Raw genomic sequence first — 19176 nt, forward strand, 5'->3', positions numbered from 1 at the left:
TCATCCTCGGCCTGCAAATTATGCTCCAGTAATAGATTGCTGGGGGCTCTTTCTCCTCTGCTCTCTGGTTTGATAAGCCACAGCTTGGGTCAGGGAACTGTACTTAGTCTCATCTTGCAACTGTTTTTGCCTTAGGATCCATGCTTGAAGATCAGTGAACCTTCTCAGACCCTGCCCAGAGGAGAAGAGTATCAAGATAAATTAGCAGCTGAAGAAGGAACCAGCAGCGATGAAGAAGAAAGGTACAGGAGGGCATGCAGACTTCTGAGGCTCCAGTGAATGAGGACTCAGATTTGGAAGAATTCATTCAGTCAGTCAGTCAGTCAATCAGTTAGTAAGTCACTTAGTCTTCAAGTATTTATCGCTGCCCCTTGCATCATTCTTTGGAAGGGAACAGACGTGCCTTGAACGTCTTCAGTACAGCGATGGGCTTTACATAAACTATCTTATGTAATTGTCGCACCAACCCAGACAGGCCATTTTCCAGATTAAGAACCTGAAACTCATTAAGGTTAGTGACCCTAACCAAAATTCAGACATGGATCAGCCCCAAACCTCTGCTCCCTATTCTTCCAAGTGTTCTTTAACTAAAGGGAGACAAAGGAGTTTATCACCAAAGGGAAATCCCCCATCTATATCACTTATGTTAGTCAGCTTTTGCTGTTGTGACAAGCATTCCCAAAATATCGATGATTTTTAGCTCATAGGTCAGCTACCTTTATTGTTGGTTCTGCCAACCTCTGCTGGGCTTATATGAGCTTGGCTCCTGGTGTAGAGTCAGGTGTGATTGCTCTGCCCCAAACACGGGTAGAGTTCACGTCTACTCCTCATGCCTTCTCCTTCTGGGACTGAGACTGAAAGATTAGTCCCTGTCTAGGGCACGTTGTTGTCCTGGTAAAGGGAAGAAACTCAAAAGGCCTGATGGAAACAGGCAATGCCTCTTAAAGCCTACACTCAGAACTGCACTCTCTCATTTCTACCCATATCCCACAGGCCAAAGCAAGTCACATGACCAAAACTGATATGACTAGAGAAGGCAGAGAAGGATATGCTTGCTGTTCACATGTCTCAGTCAGCTCAGGCTGCTGTAACAAAATGCCACAGACATGGTGGCCTGCACTAATAAATGGCCCGCGCGGGGTCCTGAGAGATGACATGGAAGCCATGCTTCTTCCATCTGGCAGCTTTCTAAGTAGTTCAGTGTCATAGTCCATGCAGTCTGCTTTACAAAATAACCGTTGACTGGGTGGTTTCTAAATAAGAGAAATTTATTTCTCACAGCTCCAGAAGCAGGAAAGTTCAAGATCAGGGTACTAGCAGATTCTGTGTCTGGTGAGGACTCGCTTTCTGGTTCATAAAGGCATATTTTCAGTGTATCCTCACATGATGGAAGGGTGACAGGAGCTGCCTGGCACCTCTTTTATAAAGGCCCTAATCCCATCCATGAGGGCCCCACTCTCTTGACCTAATCACTCTTTCAGGGACCCAGCTCTTAATACTGTTATAATGGGCAATAGGTTTCAACATGTGAATTGTGAGGGGACACAAACATTCAGACCATAGCATTGGAGAAGCAGGGCCTATGCCCCTAAACCATATCGATGGCAGTGTCAGGCAGTCTATAGTCACATGAGCCCTTCAGCTAACAACACTTCCGCAGCATCCCGCAGAGTCTGCCTCAGGATCTAAGAAGCAAATAGGAACACGGGTTGAAGAAGACAGACTCTGGAGTCAGGTCTCCACGTTAAATCCTGGTACTATTGCTTACCAGTGGCAACCACAAACATTATCCTATTTAGAACTCTCAGTTCCAGGGGGAAAGAAAGAATCTTTTTCCTGAAAATAGTGGCAGAAATTTCAAAGAGGTCTTTAGGGGCCCAGTTTGGATCCCATGTCCATCATTCAGGTTAGAACGTGGAATGCTTTGATTGGCCAGGCATGTGTCACATGGGACCGACTTTACCCAAATCCTGTGGACTGAACAGGAAAGAGAAAAGACTTACTTGCTGTCTTTTTCTCCTATGGTGGCTATATTGGTAATGGGGTATCCTCAACTATAGAAGCAAATAAGGAGGTGGGGACTCTGGAGATTTCTCAACAGGGGTTTTGGTGGGAGTAGAAGAGCTAAGGGGTGATGACGAAAGAATAGAAATGTTGTCTGAGATGTACAGTCAGGATCTTCAGGACAGAACAAATGCAGTGGTTCCTTTGGGAGTGGGGAGGTTGCATATTCAGTATTTACCCCCATGAGGGACACTTATGAGGGATCTGGGCTTTTGGGCATGATGGTTCCAAGAATAAGGTGGTTTTTCCATTGGCTGTTGATTTAAGGTAGGGACGAGCAGGCCAGGACCAGTTTTAACAGACAGGAGTAGGGGAAGTCAGGAGTGTCACCTGTGGCTTGCTTTATGATGGACGGCAGGGTGGGATTCGCTCCTTAGGATGTGAAGTCACTTGGTGCAGCAGAATAGGGTCCATGCAAATATCCTTAAAAAACGAGCAAAATAAAAACATCTTCGGGTACATAAAAGCTAGGGTAATTTTCACCAGCCAACGTGCAGTATGATAAACGCTAATAGAATTTATTCAAGCTGAAAGGAAGTTACACCCAATTTAAACTTAGATCTACAGGAGAAAGTAAAGAGTCTCAGAAATGGTAAATATAAAAGACTACTGTTTCTCCTCTGAATTTTTCAAACAGCATCAGAGTTCTTTAGAATAATAATAGTAGCAATAACAGTGTATTATAATACATGTAGTTAAACAATATATGACCACACTAGCACAGAAGACAGGGGTGGGGTTAATGAAATTAAACTTCATAAGGAAGGTATTTACATTTTATATGAGTAGGTACAATATTAACACTACGTAGATTGTGATAAGTTAAGGATACAAATTGTAATCCATAGAGCAACGTTAAACATTAATACAAAGAAGAGCTAAAAAAAAAAGAAATCCAATAAAAGAACTAAAATGGAATGCTTAAAAATATCTGTGAGGCAGAAAGGTAGAAAAGGAAGAACAGAAGAACAATAAGAAAAAAGATGGGCAAATAGAAAACAAATAACAAGATGTAGATTTAAGCCTGACCATTTCAATAATTATAGTATAAATGAAACACACTCCATCTAAAAGAAAGAGATTGTCAGGATAAAAAGGCAAGAGATGACTACCTGCTGTCTATAAGAAACATTTAAATATAAAGACACTGTTGTGAGCTGAACTGTGTCCACCCAAAATTGCGTGCTGAGGCCCTAACCCCCACTACCTCAGAATCTGACTCTATTTAGAGATAGAGTCTTTCAAGATGTGATTGAGTTAAAAGGGGGTCACAAGGGTGACCCTAATCCACTCTGACTGGTGTCCTTATACAAAGAGGAGAGTAACACACAGACAACACAGAGGGACAGCCATGTGAGGACACGGTGTAAGGGTGCCTATCTGCAAACGTCAAAAGAAGAGAGGCCTCAGAAGAAACCAAACCTACCGACACCTTGATCTTGGACTTCTAGCCTTCAGAATTATGAGAAAATAAATTTCTGCTTTGTAAGCCACCCAGTCTGTGGTGTTTTGCTATGACAGTCCTAGTACAGGCACAGATAGGTTTGAAGATAAAAGGATGGAAAAGGATATAACATGCAAACATTAAATGTAAGGAAAATAATGTGGCTATAATAATATTAAAGTAGACTTCAGAACAAAGAATTTAATGAGGAAAAAAGGGATATTTCATACTAGTAATGGGGTAAATTCATCTGGTAGACATAGCAATCATCAATGTGTATGACCTACACTGTTTCCCCGAAAATAAGACCTCACTGGACAATCAGCTCTAATGGGTCTTTTGGAGCAAAAATTACTATAAGACCCGGTATTATATTATATTATATTATATTATATTATATTATATTATATTATATTATATTATATATTATATTATTATTATACCTGGTCTTATATTATAGTAAAATAAGACCGGGTCTTAAAGTAATTTTTGCTCCAAAAGACACATTAGAGATGATTGTCCAGCGAGGTCATATTTTCGGGGAAACATGGTAATAGCAGCATTAACATAATAAAGCAAATACTGAGAGACCTAAAGGCAGAAATCCACACTCATAGCTGGAGATTTTGACACCCTTTCCCAAGCATTCGACTAGAAGACTAGACATATCAGTAAGGATACAGAAGATGTGAACTACACTATCAACTAACTTAATCTAATTGATATTTATAGACAATATCCTGAACAAGTTTTAGACAATATGCTTGAAAATTTTTTTCAAGACACGTAGAATATTCACCAATCTGGACAAGATAAAAGGCAACAAAATAACTCTTGATGAATTTCAAAGATTGGAATATACTCTGAAATATACTCTGTATTTTCTAGGATATTCCCTGACTACAAAGGAATTAAATTAGAACTCAAGAATAAACTACCAAGAAAATCTTCAAATATTTGGAAACTATACACTATACTTCTAAATACCCCACTGGTCAAAAAAATGAAATCACAGTGGAAATGAGAAAATATTTCAATTTCAATGATAACCAAAACATGACATATCTACTAACAATTGTCACCGTAATAAACTTTAATTTAAAGAAAAAGACATATCAAAATTTGTGGGATATAGCAAAAAAAGGAAATTTATAGCATTGATTACTTATATTTTTAAAAAGAAAGTTTTAACATGAACTAAGTTTTCATGTTAAGAATATGTGTTCTACATCACAGTCGTCAGGAAAATGCAATTCAGAAACCACAGTGAAATACGATTTTCCACCCACAGAATGACTAAAATTAAAAAGACTGAAGACATAAAATGTTGGCAGCAGTGTGGAGCAACTGGAACTCTTACCCATTGCTTCTGAGAGTGTAGATGCTACAATCATTTCGGAAAACTATTTGGTAGTTTCTGAAAAAGTTAAGCATACACCTGCCAGCAATTCCATCTTAGCTATTTAAGTGAAAGAAATAGAAACATATCGCCACAAAAATACTTGTACAAAAAGGTTTCTAGCAGCTTTAGTCATAATAGCCCAGAAATGTAAACCACTCAGATGTCTCTTACTAGGAAAATGGGTCAATAAATCATGGTATGTTCATATAATGAAACACTACTCAGCAATGAAAAGTAGGAACCACTGACATACACAAGAAGGGTGAGTCCCAAAGACATTCTACTGAGCGCAAGAAGCCTGACGCGGAAGAATCCTGTGGGGAGCCATGATTTCTTGTTTATTCTGTAACCTTGCAGACTGGCTCAGTTTTAGCTCTTAAGGCGTTGTCTCTGCTTACACCTGGAGGGTGCTTGTAAGCTGCTAAGGAATGAGGTGGGAATGGCCAGTTCCCGGACACAGATCACTGATGATTATCAGGGTAATTGGTGGGCTTTGTCCTTGAGATAATGACTTTGGGAGAGTTTCAGTGAGTCTGTAGTTCATATGTAAAAGTTGCAAATTTTACTTTCAATGAGGAAATGCTCACTCGTGATTGTTAAGCTGCACGTACACAGGTGGTATATATTGGTAAAGAAAAGTAAACTCCGCGCTTCAGGATCACTGAAGACCGGCCGCATCATCAATTGTGTGAGTGTCTCTTTTTCATTCCCACTCCCCTTGTCAGGAACTGTTCGACTCGTAACGGCTGGTCCGCTACAGAATCCATACCACATACCTCTGTTTGTATGGTGCTTAAGATCAGGCAAAATAATCGATGGTGCTGGAAATCAAAGCACTGGCTGCCTGTGGGAGGTAGATTATTGGGAAGAGGGTGCAAGGGGCGTTTGTGGATAGTGAAAATGTTTTATATTTTGATTGGGGTGTTGGTTTTACGGTTGTATACATTTGTCAAAACTCTTTGAATTGTACACTTAAGCTCTGTGCATTTCACTATATGTAAATTTTTCCTCAATGAAACATTTTTAAGATCGTAACTGAGCCCCAGGAGGAAGTCAAGTCCCCTCCCCAGGGGCCAGCAGGGAGAACTTATGTGTTTCACGCATCCAGCCTGGTAGTGTCACTTGTCACTCTTGCTCTAGGCTGCTTCTCTGTCAATCACCTCTGGCTGTCTCCTGACTCTTGGTTTGTTTCAGACCCAGGTATCTTCTGTCTGTTTCTCCGTAAAGGTGGTTATGTTTAGCACATCTTCAAAAAGCTTAAGGATAACCTAAGAGAATTAGAATGCGGAAAAAGAAACTGTCTTTCTTTATTAAATGTTTGGTTAGTTCTTTGCATCTTTCTTACTTTGTGCCAAACCAGAGTCCCCCTTCTCATGGACTTTCTTCACCTTCCAGGGCCCTAACTCCCTAACCTCTGGTCGTCTGGCCAGAGGAAGCAACACATCCCTTACATCCCAATAATCTCTGCACAGACACCCATGCTGTGGCATCCTATTACGTTGTTAAGCAGGATAACATACCCAGCCTCACCCAATTACATTTGAATTTCTCAGCTGCTTCAAAAGCTCAGAGTTGAGTACTGGAAGATTCTCAATCAGTAGGACAATGGATCAACAAACCATGGTATATTCATGTAATGAAACAAGTGTAAAGTACTGGATTCAAGTAAAGCATTTTTGTTGGGCCTTTTTTTGTTCAGATGCAGGAAGAGTTGTGAAATGAGACCATAGAGACTTCTGGAGCCCCAAGGACCCCCTATAAGTAACTCTAAGCTCAGTCATCCTGCCAGTCGATCATCATTTATTAAGCACCCACTAAAATAGATACCGGGCAGTTCCGGCTGTATGCCCATTGCATCCCAAGTGCTGAAACACTTAGAATTTGTATGTCAGGTTGTTTCGTAAATCCAAGGAAGATGGTTCTCGCGCCACTAAGTGCCAGGGGAGCTCCCTCCTCCAGCCCAAGTGGAGGAGGTGTTCTCAGGGTGGTGGTGTCATTTCTAGCCTAGGGTTTTTTTTTGATTTGGGCCTCCATATCTTCAAAGGATCAAAGTGCCTCACGAGGAAGGAGGTGACGGACAATCTCCACTGGGCTCTTTGCTGAAGGAGAAGGCACCGGAAATGCAGTGTCTGCAGGAGGACTGGCAGAGTCAGAAGGCCAGATTGCAAGCCCAGGTAGGAGGACAGCCGTGGGGGGTGTGCCCTCATGCTGAGTGAGACCCTGGCTCCTCCTGGTCTTTACAGTCAACCTTGGACATGTACACAGGGCCTGACTCACATCCAAGCTGGGGAGTGCACTCCAGGTCCAGGGCAAGGTGGGATTCTGGTTCTATTTATTCATTCCCTCAACACCTGCCGTGGCTCAGGAGCACTTAGTATGAGCCAGGCACTCCTCTAGCTGCTTGGGGTACGTCCATGAACAAACCAGACAAAAGTCTTGCATTAAAGTGCCGATGTTTTAGCAAAGGAGGTGGGCACAGACCATAAATTCTAGACATAAGAAATAAGCAAAGCACCTAGTATACGAGAAGATGATGAGGGCTTCAGGAAAAAGAAAAAGGAGAGCAGGGTAAAGGGGGTTGGGAGGCTGGTGATGATGGAATGGGTATAACACGAAAGGGGGTAGTGGGGTCGGAGCCTCCGTAAGAAAGCGAGACTTGAGCAAGCACCTGGGTGGTGAGGGAGGCCATGTTGGTCCCTGGAGATACTCAGGTGCCCTCTTTATTTCTTCCGGATGGTGTGTATCCTAGTCTTCTCCTCTTGCTCAGCATTTGTGGCTCTAGCTGAGGAGTCCCCAGGAGGACTCACCATCCCCAGGTTCTTCAAGCTTGAGGTTTCCACACCCTTCAGCGTTCCCACAGATAGGGGAGGCTTGGCTGGGTTGAGGAAACATTCAGAAAGCTTGTATTCTTCAAGGAAATCCCGGGAAGGGAAGGGGGAAGGGCCCAGCTGAAGGCAGGCTGCCCTGGGGGGCAGGTCTCGCAAATGCAGCAGGCTCTGGAGCGGTGCGCCAGCAACTACGGGGAAGACCTGCAGGAGCTCAAGCGCCTCTCCGACCACGAAAGGGAGAAGCTGCAGCGCGAGCTCCAGGAGACCAGGCAGCAGAACCAGGCTGTGAAAGCCCAGCTCGAGGCTTCCCACCAGCGAGCCCTGCGCGTGCTTGAGAAGGCCAAAAATCAGGAAGTCAAGGTGAGGGTGCTCATTACGAAATCCTCTATGGACTGAGCGCTCGCCAGGCAGCACACAGGGTGCCTTTCATACATTGTCTCCAATTCCTACAGTAGTCGTATACCAGGTCATTATTATCATGTTTTTCCGGATGAGGAAAGAGGCTCAGAGATTCAGCTCAGGGTCACACAGCTAGGAAGTGGCACAGCAAGGATTCAGACTTAGTCTGTTGGGTTTCTTTTATTTTTTTTTCCCCTTCTTCCACCTCCCCCATCCCCCACCACTCCAGGTCAAGCCGTTGTTTCTCAGTCTAGTCGTGTGTAGCACACAGCTCCCTGGCCAGTCGGCCACTCACAGCAGCTCACAGCAGCTCTTGCCAGCTGCGGGCCGCTCACACTGGCTGCTGGCCACCACCCGCTCATGGCAGCACACAGCCTCCCACAGCCGCTCACGATGGCTGCCAGCCACTCATGCGGCCAGTTCCTGGCAGCACACAGCAGCCTGCGGCAGCTCACACTGACCTCCAGCTGCTCCCGGCAGCCCAGCTCCAGGAAGAGCTGTTGTTCACAATCTTAGCTGTAGAGGGCGCAGCTCACTGGCCCATGTGGGAATCCAACCAGCCACCTTGGCGTTAGGAGCATGGTGCTTCAACCACCAGAAGCACTGGGCCAGCACCTGTTGGGTTTCTTGTACTGCTTTTCCCTATCTGCACGTGACCTTAATCATGTAGGAACAACTTTCCTGACATGTCATGCATGATGCATGCTGGGAAGTCAGGCTCAGCCCAGCAGCTAAAGAGGAGAAGGGCAGCCCAGAGTTGAGAAAGACCAGCCAGCAGAAAAGACCTTCCCAAAGGCTTAGAAAGCTGTGATGATGGCGTCAGGCTCACGACGATGTGTAATCCAGCAGGGAGGCTCGAGCAGGTTTCATCTATCTCCTTCTACCTTTTACTTTCTCAGAAGACCTTTGCTCCCTGCTCTCTCAGGAGATTCTTACTATGACTGCCACCAATAACATGCTGTTCCTGTCACAACAGTCATCATACTCTAACTAATTTCTTCTTTATAGGAGCAAATCTACCAAACTGGAACCTCCTTGAGGCCAGGAACCATCTCTACTTCTTCATCACCGAATCCTCTTACAGCTCATAGTAGCTACTTAGTCAAGGGCCTCACTGAATTACTCAGAGTCTCTGTAGCTTAGTTTATCCAGGTCGATATCTAACAAACAGGAGTTCTAGGGAGAGATCATGGAGGGGAGGATATTTTCAAAGAAATATAACAGAATGAAGTTCCTAGAACTAAATGAGAAAGACCCCTACCAAGACTCATCTTGAAATTTCAGAACACCAGAGAAACAGAAGGAATTCTGAACGCTCCCACGGAGGAAAAACGATACCAGACACAAAGTACTTGAATCAGAATGCCATCACACATCTCAACAGCAGTACAGGAAGCGAAAAGACAATGAAACAACTCTGAGCAGTTCAATTAAAACGATTAATAAGCGTGAGAATTGAATTAAAAGCCATCAGATGGGTGAAATATTAGGAAATGTACCTCCTGTTATCATTTTACTGACTATCAGCTCCCAGCTCCCCCTTCAGTGCCTGCTCTGCGATAATGATATATTAATAGTTCCTTTAAGCATTTCTCCCTTACAAAAAGCTTTGTCAGTAGAGGGCGCTAGAGGCACTTTGCAGGAGGTAGGAGGCTTCTCTTCCTGGTGCTGGCAGCTGCGTTTCTGCGTTGTTTCTGGCTTCTGTTGCACATTTGAGCAGTGGTGTAAGCTCCAATGACCTCAGAGCCCTGGCCCAGACCCGGTGACTACCTGATGTGGACCCACACAGTCCAGGCCTCATGCCCTGACTCTCTGGGATCCTACCTTTTGGCCACTGTTGCCTGCTCCCCAGATGTGTGTTTCCTGCAGCCCTCCCAAGGCAAACACTGTCTGCTTTGGCCCGCATGCTTGCACAGGTGCCCCATTCCCTCTGAGCACCCGCCCACCTCTGGCTCACCTATACCCTGGGGGGTTGTTCCTGCTTCACCAGTAATTGGATTGACTAGGGCCTGGGCAACCAGCCATCTCCTCCACCAGTGAGCTGCCACCATAGCTTCTCCAACAAGGTCTTTTGCAAAACTTGCCTTCGATCTCGTCATTCCCATTTCCCTGGGGATAAAAATGTTACCAGTTGGAGTTCTCTGAGTCTTGCAGCAAGTGCAAGAGGAGGAAATTCTGGAGAGTTTTAAAAGTGTGAGACTTTCCTGTCTTACTGAATAAACTCACCATTGGATGATTGAGTTTCCCTTTCTCCCATTTGCTGGGGAGCATCAAGGCAAGGTGATGCCATATTCAGTCAGCTGTCTGGAGTTCAGGGATGGCTGTGTGATCTCCTAACGGGAGCCACATACGTTTGGTGAAATTCCATTTCTCATTGTTCCCAGAAGTTGCATGAGGGAGAGGAAAGAGCTCGTGCCCTGGACATCACAGTCCATGGGTTACCATCCTACCTCCACCATGACCTGTCTTCAGTCAGGTCACTTCACCGTTCTGAGCTCGTTTCCTCTTCTCTTGCAAAACAAAAACACAAAAAAAACCCAGAAACTGTATTAGTTTCCTATGGCTGCTGTGACAGATTACCGCAAACTTGGTGGCTTAACACAACACGGTTATTATCCTACAGATCTGGAGGTCAGGAGTCCTAAAATCAAGGTGCTGGCAGAGCTGTTTTCCTTCCTAAAGCTCAGGGGAGAACCTGTTTTCTTGCTTTTCCCAGGTTGTGGAAGCTGCCTGCATTCCTTCCTGCATCATCAAAGCCAACGGTATAGCATATAGCACCTTCAAATCAATATCTCTCTCTCTCTCTCTCTCTCTCTCTCCTTCTCCCATTTCGAGCACTTGTAAGGACAGTCGCCACATTTCAGTCTTTTCCTGAAAGTCAATGGGACATTAACCCCTCGGGGTCCTACGTCCCTGCGTGGTACTCGTGACGCGAGTGGTGAACAAAGTCCCAGCACAGGTTCAGACAGAGTGAGGAACAGCTTTATTTGGGAGCCAATGTCCCTCCAGCCCATGCTCTGGTCAGCACAGAAGGTTATACAGAACAGAATAGAATTTAATCATGAACCAAGTCCCAGAGTCAATTGAGATGGAGGGGGCCCCTGGTCTGGGAGAGGTGACTGGGCCTACGACGAGTCTGAGGCGAGCTGGTCTTGCAAGGAAGAGCTTCGGAGAGTCCTGGAGTATGGCAGCTTGCCCCTCGCAGAGGGTCTTAGCCGGAGCACCCAGTCAGACCACTCACAGCACTGCTCTGGAGTCCTGCTTTTATCCTCTTTTCCTTGGACTTGTTTACCTCACAGGTGATAACCAGAAGTTGTTTGCCAGGAGTTTTTTACCCCTTAGCTGATAACCAGAAGTTGTTTTGGTGAACGTGTTTATCACTCAATTTTGTTACTTTCAGTTTCACACATAAACATAAACATGTTTACTTTCATTTCATTCTTATCAGTCTCACACGTGTGCGGCCATAGTCCTGTCCCTACTAGTGAACAACTTGTTTTGCAAACCTCAATCCACATATATAATATATTATATATGCTCTATACACCCTCTCCCCCTCACCCGAACCCCCATCTTTCATCCCTCCCTCCATCCCTCCCTCTCCCCTCTGCTTCCATCATCACATCTCACTCTCTGACTGGCCCTCCTGCCTCCCTCTTATAAAGACCCTTGTGATTACATTGGGCCCACCCAGATAATTCAGGATAATCTCCCATCTCAAGATCCTTAACTTAATGACACCTGCAGATCCCGTTTTACTGTGTAACTTATTCACAGGTCCCAGGGATTCAGACATGGACACCTTTGGGGGTCATTATTGTGCCTGCCACAGAAACCACCTTGAGCTAGCTTAGGCATGAAGGGATTTCTATTAAAGGTTAACAGCTGTCCATAGAACCTGTTTTTGGTGTTTGACTAGGCCTTCGGTGCATGAATGTTTGTTGAATGAAAGAATGTATGAATGAGCATATAAATGAACCCAAGGGCAGAGACACAACTAGTTTTTAGGGCCAGATTAGACCAGGGACTCAGAAAGATGTAGGGACCCCTCCTTCCGTCATTTCTGCTCTGCTTTGTACATCAGCCCTAGGCTGTCTTCACAGGCAGCTCCTTCTGGGGCTGTGGACTAGACGCAGGTATAAGATGCTCATCTCACTGCTCCCGAGTCTGTTAAATTGGAGCCATCTAGTCAGTGTTTGTCTTTCTCTCTCTCTCTCTCTCTCTCTCTCTCTCTCTCTCTCTCTCTCTCTCTCTCTCCCTCTCTCTGTCTGTCTCTCTCTTTCTCTCTCTCTCTCTCTCTCTCTCTCTCTCTCTCTCTCTCTCTTCCCACCTCCTAACACCAAATTCCCAATGATTGGCCTAGCTTGGAATACGTGTCCACTAGGGTCCCATCAGCTGTGGACCAGGGTTAGGTTCACATGGTACAAAATGGCTGTTGTGACCAGGCCATTGCCGTCATCCCATTCCCTGTAGTCTGACAAGCCCTTCACACAGCAGCCAGCCTCAGCACAGCAGAGGAACTTGGCAGAGGGGATAGGTCTTCCCCTCTGTGCCCACTTTCATGCCTCCTTCCTCCCACTTTTGCCCACAGGCCACAGAGGAGCGCTTGAAGAAGGAATCCAGCCACAGCCTGCAGATCCAGCACCAGGCACACCGGCTGGAGCTCCAGGCCTTGGAGGAAAAGGCCCGGCAAGAGCTCCAGGGGGAGCAGGAGAGGATGCAGGCTCAGCACGCTCTGCTGCTAGGTATGCAAGTGGCCATACACCCGGCAGGGAACCAGGGGAGGCCTGGGGCCCAGGGCTCTGGAGTCACACAGGCCAGGGTGACTAGCCTACCTCTGCCACCAACTAGCTGTGACACTTGGGGCGGGTCACTCTCAGCCTCATTGTCCTTTTGTATGAAATGGAGTTACAAATTGCCTCTACCTCATAGAGTGTTGTGTGGACTTGATGAGACATTAAATATAAAATACCTAGCATGTACAATGAGCCCAGGGAGTGTAATTATCTTACCATCATCATCATCATTACTGAACATAACCCAGATCTCTGAGCCTTCATTAGAGTTTCATGGGATTGCTTCAACCTCTCATTTCCATTCTGAAGATTTCTGCACATCTGAGGGACTCGGGTCTCCAGGCTCCTGCATGTTCTCAGCTTCCTTTGCCTGCCCCATTTTCCCCAGCATGAAACTCACCTTCTCTTTAGTTTCCACATTAAAAATTAATCACACAAAGCATTCTGTAAATTACCAGAGTTAGTGAAGATCTCCAGAGCCAAACTGACATGGCTCGAAGCTCTGCTCCAACAGTCACTAGCTGTGTAATCTTGGGCAAGTTGCTTAACTGACCTGTGCCTCAGTTGCTCATCTGGAAAATGGGAATAACAACAGTATCCACCTCATTGGGCTGTTATTAGAATTGCGTGAATAAATACATGGGAGTGCTTAGAACAGAGCCTGGTATGCAGGCTATGTAAATATTCCCTGTTGTTATTACTGACTGTGCCAACATCACATCACTGACTCTCAGGGGCCTCTCTCCATTTTTGTAAATCATGTTTCTCCCTCATTTTCTGCCTTTCTCCCACTTAAGAACAAGACAGATGCTTTTCCTTGTTTCATGCCTATCATTAACGACCGTATTTGCCTACTGAATATTTTTTCAATCCCAGACGGGGCTCTCCTTAAGAGAATTCTGAAGAAGTGCATTTTCTGTACCTGCTGAAGTGAATAAGATCTACCTGCTGCTTGGTTGAGTTTTCACTAGACAGTGTGTCCTTTTGGAGGAAGTGATGTAGGGAACAGGAAGGAGAAGGAGAGTCCCACAGATTTCCTGGTTAGCAGCTACCCTGGAATGGAGGTGACCATGTTGGAAATGCTACTGACATTAGCAGAGTCTAAAGAAGATGCATTATAGAAGATAAAACCCAGGTTGTGCTGGATTTAGGGTATAGGCTCCCCAAGTTTAGCTCAGGCTGGACACCCTGGTGATTCCAACACCCAGCAGCTGTTGGCACAGATGTCCCTGCTGTCCCTTCCCTGGTCCCTCTGAGCCCAGAGCAGTCTGGTCCTTTCCTGGATGAAAGAATCAGGAGAGACCCTGCGAGCAGGCTTGGGCTTCTCAGCATCAGTTCCAGGAAGAAGGGGCTTTGTGGACTCTGAAATTATGATAGCAAATTGTAGGCTTCCTGGGTAGTACTGGGTGGGCGCGTCTCCCACAACGACAGCAATATTAGATATTCCTGGTCCCACTTCTCCTATTCCATTGTCTGTATGAGACACACCTGACCTGCAGTGTAGGTCATTGTGTGAGGGGTGAGAAGGTGAGTATCCATGAGATCATTGGTACACTGGGGTGGGGCCCCAGACACGCTGGATGGACAGATGGACAGACTGATGGATCGATGGAGTAATGGATGGAAGGATCAGTGGATCGGTGGATGGATAGTGGGAAGTATGAGAGAAGAGGGGAGGGTAATGAGTAAATACACCACAGTTCATGCTTTGCTAAACAGTTTTCATTGCAATTTTGTTATAAAGGATTTCAAAAAATTGGGTTGTGTCTGGATTTTTTAAAGAAAATAAGCTTTAAAAGTTACTGTATTAAAATTCTATTGACAAGATGACCAAGTAAGTTTTTCAACATAATGTCATCAGAATATATATGGGTATGTGTTTAATATACTGTACCTTGGAGAGAAGCTGAGTATACCGGAAGTCTTTTACAATGAATACATTTTCACAATATCACTGATTTACATTCTAAACATCATTTGTTTATTTTACAAATATACGTTGAGCACTTGCTATGTACTGAGGTCTGTGCTAGGTGCTTATCATATGGCTCACAGAATTATTAGAACAATATTTCAAAAGATATTTGCAATAACCAAAATATAGCCTCAAAAGTCCATAACAGAAAAGTATCAACTTTACTAGCCCTTAAAAATTGTCTCCCTTTTAAAAAAATGAATAGCTCCCTGACTAGCGTCTACTCTATCAGAAAATATTTGTTTTGAAATGACTGTTTTCTTTGCCTTTCAATCATGCTGGGAAGTATTACACTACTAGAAATCACCCACCATCCTATCCTCAGAGGAGAAATTTGAGTCTCTGGTGTACTCTTGCCTGAGTTAAAGTAGTGTACATTTCTCCCGGAAGATTCTGGTTTTAATCCTGATTCTATTGGGATAACATGCCATCTCCTGCCTCCACAATCCAGCCAAGACCTCATACCAATGGGAAGTAGAACCCATGAATGTTTTGTCTCCTTAATAATTGACATAAATGTCAAAATTTCCGACTGGAGAACTGCAACCGCAGAGGAGGTCCCTGGTCATTTGATAATTCCCTGTTTTTCTCTTGGTTTTCTGGCTCAGGCTGTCCCACCCTAACCTACCACCCTTCCTAACCAACCAACAATGGCTAAGTGGTCATTCAGAGTGAAGAACCACTGGCAGTTTTGAATCCTGACTCCATCACTTACTAGCTGTGTGGCTCTGGGCTACTTACTCACCCTCTCTGAGGCTCAGTTCCCTCATCATAAAATGGGAGGGATAATACTAGATAGAGTGGTCGTAGGGTTTCAATGAACAGAGTTTTCGAGGGTTTAGCACACTTGGTGTGCTATACATGGTACTGTTGTTACTGTTATCTTGAAATGACTTTGGAGAACTCATTGCAAAGCCCTCAGCAGCTACCCACCCCAGAGACTATTGTCCCTGCAGGACAGACTTCAGCCTTCACGATATGCCTGACCTTCCGCTGCTCTTCCTTCTGCAGAATCCCTCAGGCAGGAGCTGTGGGAACAGCGGACTGCCTGCTCTGAGCACCAGAAGGACTTGGGGGCGCTGCAGGCTGAGCTGAGCGCTCTGAGAAGCTCGCGCAGGCGGCAGGGCATCGTCCAGTGTCCAAGAGACAGCGAGGACCACACCCTCACTGCTGAGGTCAGCGCCCCTGCCCTGCCCACGCCACACCCCTCTCGGAGCAGCGTCAGGGCTCCGGCAAGAAACTCCTAAAGGAAAGGCTCTAGGAGCTTCATCCCTTGTCTGACATGGGGATCACCTTCCGCTAGGGGGCACCTGAAAAGCCTGCAGGTTCCCTCTTTGCAAAGCAAACAGGCTTTAAGTGCTGCTGCATGTTATTTTTAATCCACACATAACAGCATCTCAGGGTGTTGGTGCCGGACAAGCCCTAGAAACAACCAGTTTGGATCACTTCTGATCTGCAGGAGAATGTATCTGAGCTCCTCCTAGACAGACTTCCTGTCTAGACCTCCCTGTTCGCGAGTGGGAGCAGCCTCGTCACAGAGCTCAATGCCCACTCTCCTTGAACTTCCTGGTCAGACTTGGCCCATCGGCCCCTTCCTTGCACATCCATAATTCCTACCTAGCTGGGTAGCACAGTGACTTCCTGACAACCTAGGCCTCTGTCCCCAGCCTAATAAGGCTTCAAGTATTAATGTGAAGCGCGTTTGTATAAAGCCTTCAGTGGCCCCCTACTGCTCTTGAGGCTGGAAGCTAGACGGAGCACAAGCCTCTATCTTTGCCAGGGCACATCTGTGGCAACTTTGTCGGCCCTGGAGCCTCCTGAGAACATCTCTCCTGGCTACCTTCTCCCCAGGAGGGCGGCGATCGGGGATCAGCGGACTCCCCAACGGGCGTGGCTGAGCAGGGTCCCACCGAGGGTTGCGGCCTCTGGGAGGAGAACACCCAGCTCAAGGACACGGTGCGGCGACTGCGGGCAGAGGTGGAACAGCACCAGCAGGAGGCGCTACAGCTCCGCGACCAGCACAGGTGGGTCTGCGGGGCCCCAGGGCTTCCCGCCCTCCCTCCACTGACCCTTGGTGGGCCTCTGAGAACTCAAATCAGGTCACCCCTCAGCATCTTCCCAAAGAAAAGACCCCCTAATACGCTAGCACTTCACTGATGTTACTCGTTGGACCCATGAAAAGTATCTAGGAATTTTAGGTCAAAATAGCAGAGGATTTGTCCTGAAAGAGTCAGAGACCCTATTCTCTACAAATCAGGGAAATTATGTCATCAGACCTAATGAGACCAAAAGTATCCTGAAAACCATCCTTAGGGAGACAGTGCTGTGTGCCCTTAGCTGGCTGTGTGAACTTGGGTGAGTCCGCTAACCTCTCCGACTGTGTGCCCTCATCTGTAAGACCGAGACAACACCAGCACCTCGCAGGGCTGCTGCAGGACGCAGTGCAATGTGTGCAAGACGCCTAGCACCGCCCCTGCATGGAGGAAGCTCTGTAAACTGTGGCAGTCACCATTCCCTAATCCAGGTTGGACGGCTCATTGTCAGTCCTGAATTCACAGCCTCCTCTGTCCTCGTTAGAAAGTGGGAATCTGCGATTTTAATTTTTGTTAATCGATATAGGACTTTTCAGATGATCTGTTTCTTCTTGAGTGAGCTTTGGTAATTCATATCTTTCAAGCATTTTGTCCATTTCATATCAGTGTGTGAATGTCCAAGTCCCCCGCGTAAAATGTGATAAAAGTGAACTGTCATCTTAAGATGCTCAACCATAGAGCTGGGAGGACTATGGGCAGAGCTGGGCCCCTTGTTAACGCTCTAGTCTTGACTTCCTGTTGAACTTTATGGTAACTTCGGGGAGAGGGATGCGAATAAAGGAGGAAGCCATGTTGGTATGGCCCCTTTTTCTTCCACATGGGCGGCTGGTTAGGACCGCTGCCGTGGGTGTGCATGGACACACTCCTTGGTAGCTTTGTTTTTTTTTTTTTTTCTTTTTCCGAATAAACCGTTCTTTTGGTGGATTACCTGGAGAATTATTTCTCCAGTCGACAAGTTGTTCGAGTGAAAGTAGACCTGAGGCTCATGTGAGAAACAGGCGTGACCCCAGCTGACCAAGGTGGGACCCCTCAGATTTCGTTAAGGACTCACCATGTGATGCTGGAATAAGGAGCTTGGACCAGAGAAGGGACTCCTAACCATTTTGGGTTACAGGCCCCTCCAGTAAGGAAAGCAATGGCCCTTTTCCTGGGAGAAGGATATAATCACACAAAAGGCATGTACTTTCAGAGGGTGACACACCCCTAAGGCTTGTCTATGAATCCCTCAGGGCCCCACCCCTAGGTTAAGAAAAATAGGGCTGAACACATGCTTTGTGCTACAGACTGTTCTGGACAGGTATGAGCATGATAATTCTTGCAGTAACCCTGTGAGATAACCACGACTGTCACCTCCATTTAACAGATGAAGAAACTGAGCAGGGCGTAGCTTGCCCAAGGTCATGCAGCTAGGAAGTGATGCAGGAGGCTGTGGACGGCCGTGGGTAGCCTGGCTCTTTACCATTGCACTCAACCCCCTGGGTCCCAGTCTGTCTCAGAGCCCCAGGGGTCAGTAATTCTGATACAGAGTCTCTGCCTCCAGGCTTCTCCATCTGCCCACGTCAAGGGAGTGTTTCCTGGGACGCTCCTCCAGAGCTGTCCTCTACTCCTTCCCCCTGAAGGCTGCTTTTCATGGAATGAAGAGGTTTCTCCGTCTTGGAATGCCAGGGTGGGAGATGTTGAGAAGGGGCCCCACAAGTGGGGCTTATCCCAGACCCCACAGCTCAGATACCCCAGGTCTCCTTCCATGGTGTCCTGACCTCAGATTCATAACCTCCCCCATCCCGTCTCCAAACCTGGCCTCCTAGCAGAGGGGACGAAAACCCCAGTGCCCAAGAGGTCAGTCCCTAGAGCCTGGGCCAGCCCAGCTATGCTTCCGCCCACTGCAGGCTGCTGGAGGAGGACCAGCAAGCCCAGCGGGCTCGGGAGATGGAGATGCTGCGCCAGGAACACCGGAAGGAGATGCAGGCCATGGTGGCAGACTTCAGCAGTGCCCAAGCCCGGCTCCAGGCACGGCTGGCTGCCCTGGAAACGGAGTAAGTGAGACTTTGGCCCCAGGTTGGGAGGTACGAGCCGATGTACTATTTTATGAGGGTGACCAGCTCATCCCAGTGTCCCCAGGACTCTCCCAGTTTTAAAACTACAAGTCCTGAGTTCCAGGAAGCACCTCAGTCTTAG

General features: G+C 46.4%; 1 protein-coding gene across 1 annotated transcript in view; it reads left to right on the plus strand.

The window, feature by feature from the left end:
• The window catches only part of FAM184B (family with sequence similarity 184 member B), a 72465-nt gene that overhangs the window by 45688 nt on the left and 7601 nt on the right, over positions 1-19176 (plus strand). The window contains 7 exon segments of the mRNA XM_033105772.1: positions 136-242; positions 6955-7084; positions 7886-8098; positions 12729-12882; positions 15920-16083; positions 16760-16932; positions 18888-19034. Coding sequence (XP_032961663.1) covers positions 136-242; positions 6955-7084; positions 7886-8098; positions 12729-12882; positions 15920-16083; positions 16760-16932; positions 18888-19034 — 1088 coding nt within the window.

The sequence above is a fragment of the Rhinolophus ferrumequinum genome, chromosome 5, assembly GCF_004115265.2.
Source record: "Rhinolophus ferrumequinum isolate MPI-CBG mRhiFer1 chromosome 5, mRhiFer1_v1.p, whole genome shotgun sequence".
NCBI classification, from domain to species: domain Eukaryota; kingdom Metazoa; phylum Chordata; class Mammalia; order Chiroptera; family Rhinolophidae; genus Rhinolophus; species Rhinolophus ferrumequinum.